This window comes from Corylus avellana, chromosome ca3 (assembly GCF_901000735.1).
Source record: "Corylus avellana chromosome ca3, CavTom2PMs-1.0".
Classification (NCBI taxonomy): Eukaryota; Viridiplantae; Streptophyta; class Magnoliopsida; order Fagales; family Betulaceae; genus Corylus; species Corylus avellana.
Window position 1 is genome coordinate 36,723,977 of NC_081543.1, and position 7,593 is coordinate 36,731,569.

The 7,593-nt window shown below is 34.7% G+C and overlaps 2 protein-coding genes across 2 annotated transcripts in view; one reads left to right on the forward strand and one right to left on the reverse strand.

Annotated features, from left to right (window-relative positions):
* Window positions 1-2,598: 2,598 nt before the first annotated feature.
* LOC132176032 (early nodulin-like protein 9) lies at window positions 2,599-4,254 on the forward strand. The gene is made up of 2 exons (XM_059588145.1): window positions 2,599-2,885; window positions 3,626-4,254. Exons 1-2 carry the CDS (start codon window positions 2,651-2,653, stop codon window positions 4,072-4,074), a joined length of 684 nt encoding a protein of 227 aa, XP_059444128.1. The 5' UTR covers window positions 2,599-2,650; the 3' UTR covers window positions 4,075-4,254.
* Window positions 4,255-5,512: 1,258 nt separating this feature from the next.
* Window positions 5,513-7,593, reverse strand: part of LOC132174545 (protein disulfide-isomerase 5-3-like) — a 3,435-nt gene continuing 1,354 nt past the window's right edge. Inside the window, exons 2-5 of the mRNA XM_059586183.1 lie at window positions 7,041-7,262; window positions 6,412-6,564; window positions 6,253-6,330; window positions 5,513-5,989 (exon numbers count right to left, since the gene is read on the reverse strand). Coding sequence (XP_059442166.1) covers window positions 5,912-5,989; window positions 6,253-6,330; window positions 6,412-6,564; window positions 7,041-7,262 — 531 coding nt within the window. The 3' untranslated portion in view covers window positions 5,513-5,911. The remainder of the gene's footprint in view (window positions 5,990-6,252; window positions 6,331-6,411; window positions 6,565-7,040; window positions 7,263-7,593) is intronic.

Genomic DNA, 7,593 nt, shown 5'->3' on the forward strand with positions numbered 1-7,593 from the left:
CTTTTACGTAAAACTTTAATCATGTACTTACTGTCCAAACTGATTGATCGTTCCTGGGACGATCGATCTTTTCCCCCTAAACATGTTTTCTCTAAATACAGCCTACTAGATCTTAATCCAATGTTAACCCAAGATTCCTACGAGTCACATAATTCGTAATGAACATCATCATCATACACCAATCTCAAAGGTTTCAAGACAAGCAAAGACACAATTATTAGTATTCTAAAACATTAAAAAGGTCCTAACTTTATTCCCACAATCACAATCCTTTGTTGATCAACCAAGGAAATATGTTTTAAAGTGTTAAAAGGCAGTTAGCATAATGTAGTTCAAGAGAAGTCAAGAATTGAAGTCCGGAAGACTCAGTCAATACCTCGGTCTAAGCTTGATCGATTGAACCAATGCATGTATTCTAATACTAAAAACTAAGACGTTTAGTTGAATGTTGTTCGGCCAAAGTGGTGCAAATCCATTCACTACTTAAGGGCCAGTTTGAGAGGCTTAAAAGTGCTTTTAACACTAAAAAAATTCATTTGAATAAAAAAGTACTCGTTTGATAAAAAAATTATAAGCGCTTTTAAGGATAAAAAAAACATAAAAATAGTCAAAACGCACTTTTGGCAAAAGGTAAAAAATGAAGCTTTTGCCCAAAAGTTTTTTTTGACTTAAAAGTTCTATTTCTCAAGCACAATCCCCAAGAGGCTCTAAACCAAATAAGATCAGTCAATGGCTTAGTAAAATCTCGTTTGACCAAGGAGATAAAGTCGGTGATGAATTTGTGAAACCTTAGCTCATGTTCGAATGTTAATCTCGTTGAAATGAGACGACTGCCTTTGAACCTAACTCATGTAGTGTAATTAAAAACTTCATTTTTTTTCTTCCCTCCAAGCCACGATTCCCACATTACACCATCAATGGAGAGAGCTCTCGAACCTAAATAGATCAACTCTTCTCCTAGTTTCATTCTTATCATTTAAACTACATAAAAGCCCACATCTACAACAATTCTGGGTTGAAGCGAACGACGTTTGTTTGTAAAGGTGATCCGTGTAGAAAAAAAAAAGGTTCTAATAAAGTCATTGTGACGGGAGGTGAACAAGTAGTTTTTTTGGGGTTATTAATCGAGTCTTAAGACCTCTTTGGGATTGTGTTAGAAAGCTTAAAAAGTATTTTTAGTGTTTAAAAATCCGTGCCAAACAAAAGCTAGCATGTTTGGTAAAAAATTTCAAAAGTACTTTTTTATTTTTTATTTTTTACTTTAAAAATGGCCAAAATGTATTTTTGGTAAAAATTTTATTTTTAAACTTTTACAAAAAAAAAAATTTGACTTAAAATTAAGGACTATTTCTTAAACACAATCCCGAACAGATTCTTAGTAGTTAGTAGTTACAATCTTTGCGTTATGTTTCTTCCATGCTTGTTTTAATTTGATTATGTTTCTCTTGAAATATATCTCGATCTAATTAATTCCCCCACTTATCACTTTGCCATCTACTTGATAAAAGCATGTTATTATTGTTATATGTACGGAAAAAGGGCGCAGAAGCCATGCGGTCGTAAATTTATGTTAAAAAGTAATACAAGTAGACCTGACGTTAAAAGTTATATGCAGTTGACACGTACAGGTTTCGCCATTGCTCTTTCCGGCCAGCAAGTTGCATATTAATTTCCACCGTTTCATCAGCTTTATTTTACAGGCACTTTTAGTCAGTAGAATTTGTAGAGAAGTAAAGAAAGAATATTTCATAAACTAAAATTGACTTTTCTATCAAATTGAGAAATTGGTTTGCAAGTTTAAAGAAATCATACGCCACGTTCATTGATTATACTGCATTTTGGATCTTCCACTGCATGAAACTTTTAAGCATATGTAAGAAAGAAGAAGAAAGAAAGTGTTCTTGGACCTATTTCAACCTTAAAAGTTAGTTTAAGAGGTGATGTTTTTTTTCATACTTATAAACTGACCACAAATCACTTTCACAACCGATATGGGATAACCACAACAATCCCTCCCTCACACATCGGGCTCTGGGTCGGAGTAGAAACAACCTGTTTCTCCCCTTAACTGTTGGGTCGAGACTTGTTAGTTGAATTTTAGCTCTAATATAAGTGTTGGGTAGTCTTGAGCCTCTCTTAACCTGACTAAAAGCTAAGTGAGGCTTTTCCTCACACTTATAAACTGATCACCAGCCTTTTTCACAACTGACGTGGAATAACCCCAACAGAAAGATAAGACAGACAACTAAGCATGCATTGATTTCCACGCAAATTTGTAGCTCTTGAAGCAAATTCCATGGAAGTAGTGAGAGACATGGGATGAAAACAGGCTTAATTGTTTGGATGCTGATGATGAGATGTTATTAGATTAACCGCGAGCACAAGACATGAATATTCCTGACATTGATGAAGCAAAGTATAAACCCACAGGCCAAGTTATAGAAAAAGTGAACATATGCTTTGCACTACAACTTAAGAAATCCAAAGAGAATAAGAAAAAGTTGCAAAAGCTTCACTGCCACAGCTTGTAAAGTTCAAGGCAGCTTGGCCTACAAAAACCCTCATCATCAGATCATTCTCCTCACCCCTTCTGCTAGCTCTGCCATAGTTTACAGATTTCAGCTTTTTACAAAGATTTATCAATTACTGCATGCCCATTTGTTCTTTTTCAATGGCGAACACCATTTTCAGCTCAAATCATCATCACCAAAACATGAAAGCATTGCGCGTAGTGGGGCTCCTTTGTCTCATGCTGTTGGTGCACAAGGGAGAATCTACTGAGTTTACAGTTGGAGGCTCTAAGGGCTGGACTGTTCCTGATCCCAATGAAGTGCATTATAATCAATGGGCTGAAAACAACCGGTTCCAAATCGGAGACTCTCTTGGTAAGACGATCGAAATTTTTTTCCAGGGAAAATCTTATTTCTTCAATGCTCCATGTACAACTGAGCCTTTAATTAACTTCCCTATAGTTTTCCCTTTTTTTTTTTTTAAACATCACTTACCCTTTCTAATCTTTCAACGCTTTTATAATCATATTTTTTAAGTTTAAAAAGTTACAATATATGCCAAGTTCTCATATGTTTAATAATTTTGCAACGTTACGTACCCATCTATTATGGTTTCTTGGATGCCAAAAAACCTTCTTTCAAAAAACAAAAAAAAAATTGTAACTTTTTAATCAGAATAATTTTATATTTTTATAAAGGAACATTTCATTTATTAAATTACCGTTTGATTTAACTCTAAATCCTAATGATAGGGGTGAAAAATGAGAAAATTCGATTTTCCTTTTTTTTTTTTTTTTTTTTTTTTTAATACAAAACAAATGAAGCCTAAACATTGAATCAATTGACCTTTCAAGCCTGCATAAATCAGCATGATACATTATTAGAACCAATTAATAGACTACACGTACGTATTATAAAATTCATGATCAAAGGCAGTACTGCCAATATTTGTTATTACTTGATATAACTTCATATATATAGAGAGAAAGTCTCAGTAAGATTAAAAATACATTGATATATTATTTTAAATATAAGTGGAATAAATATAATTTTAATTACTGTTATTTATTTATTATTTATTTTTTATTTAACCAGTACTGTTATTTCACATGCAGTGTTTGCGTACCAAGCAGGCCAAGACTCAGTGTTTCGCGTAACCCAGGATTCATACACCAATTGCAACACTTCAGACCCTCTACAGAAATTCTCCGACGGCCATACTGTCGTCAAGCTAGACCAATCTGGGCCTTTCTACTTCATCAGCGGCAACAGAGACAACTGCCTCAAAAATGAAAAGGTTGTGGTGATTGTGTTGGCAGACAGAAGCAACAGCTCCAACACTAACCAAACAACCACAGCTTCTCCTCCGCCCTCAGGCTCAACAGGGACAGCGCCGTCTCCGGCACCTTCCGGCGAAGAGTCTCCGCCCGCCGGGACAGTGGAGATAAACCCGACTCCGTCTCCTGTCAGTGATCAGCCTCCTCCTCCAAGTGGAGCTTCTTCAATCTCGTTTAGTTTTATTGGTTTTCTTGGAGCAGTCACTGCTGCTTCTTCTCTTCTTTGATCTTATCCTCTAACCCCATTATTATACCGTTTGCATGATTGAGCTTTTATTTTTATTTTTTTATTTTTCCTTTTTTTTCCCCGATTGTTTTCAAAGATTGAATGCTTTGATATATAGATGAGAAATAAGGTGACATGCAGTGAGTGCTTGTAACTTCACTGTTGAAGAACATTTGTACGTACATAAACAAATAAATGGATTTTTATATATATACCGTGTGAATGCACTAATATATAATATATTGATTCTGATGCTGGGGCTTTTTGGATCCATGGAAGAAATACTCATCTTTGTTCGGAAGTGATAGAAACAATATAAATCTTTGTTAAATCTTCCAGAACTAGGGAATAAAATCTTTGTTAAACAGTATAAATCTTTCTTAATCTATTGTTTCGGGTCAGATCGAATCAAAACCCCTTGGGTTGGGTCGGGTCGGCCGCATGAGTTTTGAACATACCTATTGAAAAAGTTCACGAATAGCTTCAAAATGACAGTTAAAGAAGGATATGTTTGGTTGAATTTTCATGCTGATCAATGGAAACGTGGATAAAGGAATATATATATATATAATCTTTTTGAGTTTTAGTAGATTGATTAGTGTAAGAATGACAAGAATCAGTAGAATTATGCATAATTTGGATAATATCGTGCAATAGACCATAAATCAGACATAACTTTAGCTAAGTATTAAAGTTGTGCATAAAACTCCAATCCAGAAAGCTCTTTTTGGCGTGCACTTTGTGGCCACCGAGCTATGCTTGGTAAATGTCATTTTTGGACGCAAAATCCACTTCTTTTTTTATTCTTTTTGAATCGCTACTTTTAAGTTATTTTTTTCATTTTAATCCGAAAATATATTTTCCTCATTTAAGTAGTGATTTTATTCCTGGATGTCGCCAATTTTCTAGTAAAGTTTTTATTTTTATTTGCAATTTGATCTTATATCATAATTAGACATGAACTTAATTAGTTATTCATTCCAATTTGAATATAAATTCAAGTATTCTCATAGTTATCTTCTTTTTTTTGAGTGGCTAAAATTTCTCTTGCTTATTTATTAATTTTCTCTCTTACTCTTACTAAATTACCTTTCGAACAATCAATCCAAATTCTACTCAGCGTTACATTCTCTATTCATTCGCTACTCTATTTAAGTCTTCTTTCTTTATTTTTATTTTTTTTAATTGTTTGAGACGAGAGAGAATAGGGATTTTTTTTTTTTTTTTAAGGTTTTTTTTTTTGGCTGAGTACAGTATTATTTTGCTAAAGACCTCTCAAAATTGGAGTCGAATGTAAGGAGCTTTTTTATGAAGTTTTGCTACGAAGTTACTACTCTTGACATTTTACTCCAAATATTGATGTTATTTTGCCATGCCTAGAGGAATCTTAAATATCACTAACCCATACAAAAAATTATGGAAGTAAAGACAACTCCAAATTGAGGATGAAGAACATGTAGCACGTATAGCATTACACCAAAAATACATTTGTCTCCCCACAGCCAAGGGGCAGCCCAACCAGCTAAGGTAATTTCACTACCATTTTCCACGTTCCACAACCAACTCACCGCCATCCGTACCAATTAAAACTAAACATTAGTAGAAACTAGAAACTAGAAACTAGAAAGAAAAAATTAAAGGGAGGAAAAAGATCGCATCGCATGCAACCATTAAGCTCAGATTCCTTCTTCCAAATCATTTCCTGTGATGGCAACTAGAATAGCCAACTTCATGCTTCATTGTACATTTATTGCGGAATAAATTGCCAATGTCCGTCACTAGTGTATGGGTTTCTGGGAAATCTGAATTTCTTATACGCTTAAAATCTCACCTATCTATCAAAAATTTTTACCCAACTCTACTTTCTTCATCATTCTAATGGTGTTGTGCAGAATGGAATCCAAGATTCCAGCAACCTGAAACACAAAGGAAATGTAGTCAATTGATACCGACTATCCAAGATAGAGATTTTCAACAATTTTGTTGCAGCAAATGCGAGAGATCTTCTATAAGACCTACCTGCCCAAATAAGTAACTGGACAACCTAAAATTTATTTATTTGAACAGGTAGATCCCATATGGGTTCTTTCACAATAGCTGCCCAAATTGGCAGAAAAAATTGCTGAAAATCCAAATCCGGCTAAGATGTGAAGAGTCAAAGAAAATCATAAGTACCAACCGTGAAAACACCCCCAATAATTGCGCAGACATTTGTGATAAAATGTGAAAAGGACTTTGGATTCTCAGTTATTAAAACCTGACAAAGAGGAGAGGAAAAGAAAAATTAGAAATGAGAAGCAGGGAGTAAAATCCAAATGCAGATAGTTGGCTGCCAAACCTGCATTGGAGAAAGCTCAAAATGGAATTTTGTAACAGGTACGTATAGGCTCTGAGCCAAACTGCTGTGGGCTGTGTACTCGTATTCCTCAACTAATTTATGAGATCCTCTTGTTATCACCTCCGTTTTAACTATTTGAAGATAATGCTCGATCTGCAAATGAAGTAATCTGATAAATGTATGTTGAAATAGCGCTTGAACATCCAAATATCATCCACATACAAAGATCACATAGGAATGAATCACTAGTGAGCTAATTTCCACCGGATAAGGGGAATCGGAATAGAATGATTTACCCCATTCAGCAACAACTAACCATAATCATAATCAGTATTTCAGATCAAATAAATGTATTCAACTTGGTTCTAGTGCTTGAAAAAATTGTGGGAATTAAACATTGTACATCATGGGTGCAGACTATCTTCATCCACTGATTTCCATTTAACTGATATATAAGATTTTTCTGGAACCTCTAACTTCCAAATCCTGTGCTTAGCATATTCTTCTCATATAAGCTATTTTCCTTGTGCATGTGCAAAACAGCTAATTATTTTATTTGCTTTATGTGTGAAAGAACATTAGAGAAGCAACAAAAAAAAAAAAAAGTAGGAAGGATTGCATAAACTTACAGTAACATTTGCACCCAAATCACGATGATTAATGAATGGTCGCCCATTCAACCTGTCATGACTTCCACCAAGATAAGGTATCAAGCGCTTCACATCACTCATCACCCTAGGTGCAATCTTCCGGCCAAAAGAAAGATTGGATATGACGTGTGACATATTCATTTGACTAGGATCAAACGAATGGGCTCCTGAACGAGCTGAGATGACAAGGTTTCCTGGAACCTGCAGAGAGCAAGACAGCTTTAATTTGAAACTTTAACACCCAAATAAAAACAGCAAAGTGTTACACTTTGGCCCAATTTACAGGTCCAAGGAATGGCCAGAATATGTTGAGAGCATAAGTATAGTTTCTGTAACCACCATAGTTATCAGTGGTGTGTTATTATTGCCAAATACTTTCGTTTTCAGAGTAATTTCAAGGATGTGAAGAATCTCTAGGCATGCTCACATCTGGAACTCTGAAGGTACAAAAGAGTTCTATTGCAATAACAGTTCGCTTATGGATAAGTGTAAAATATCCAAGCAATACTTTCATGAATTTCCATATGTATAG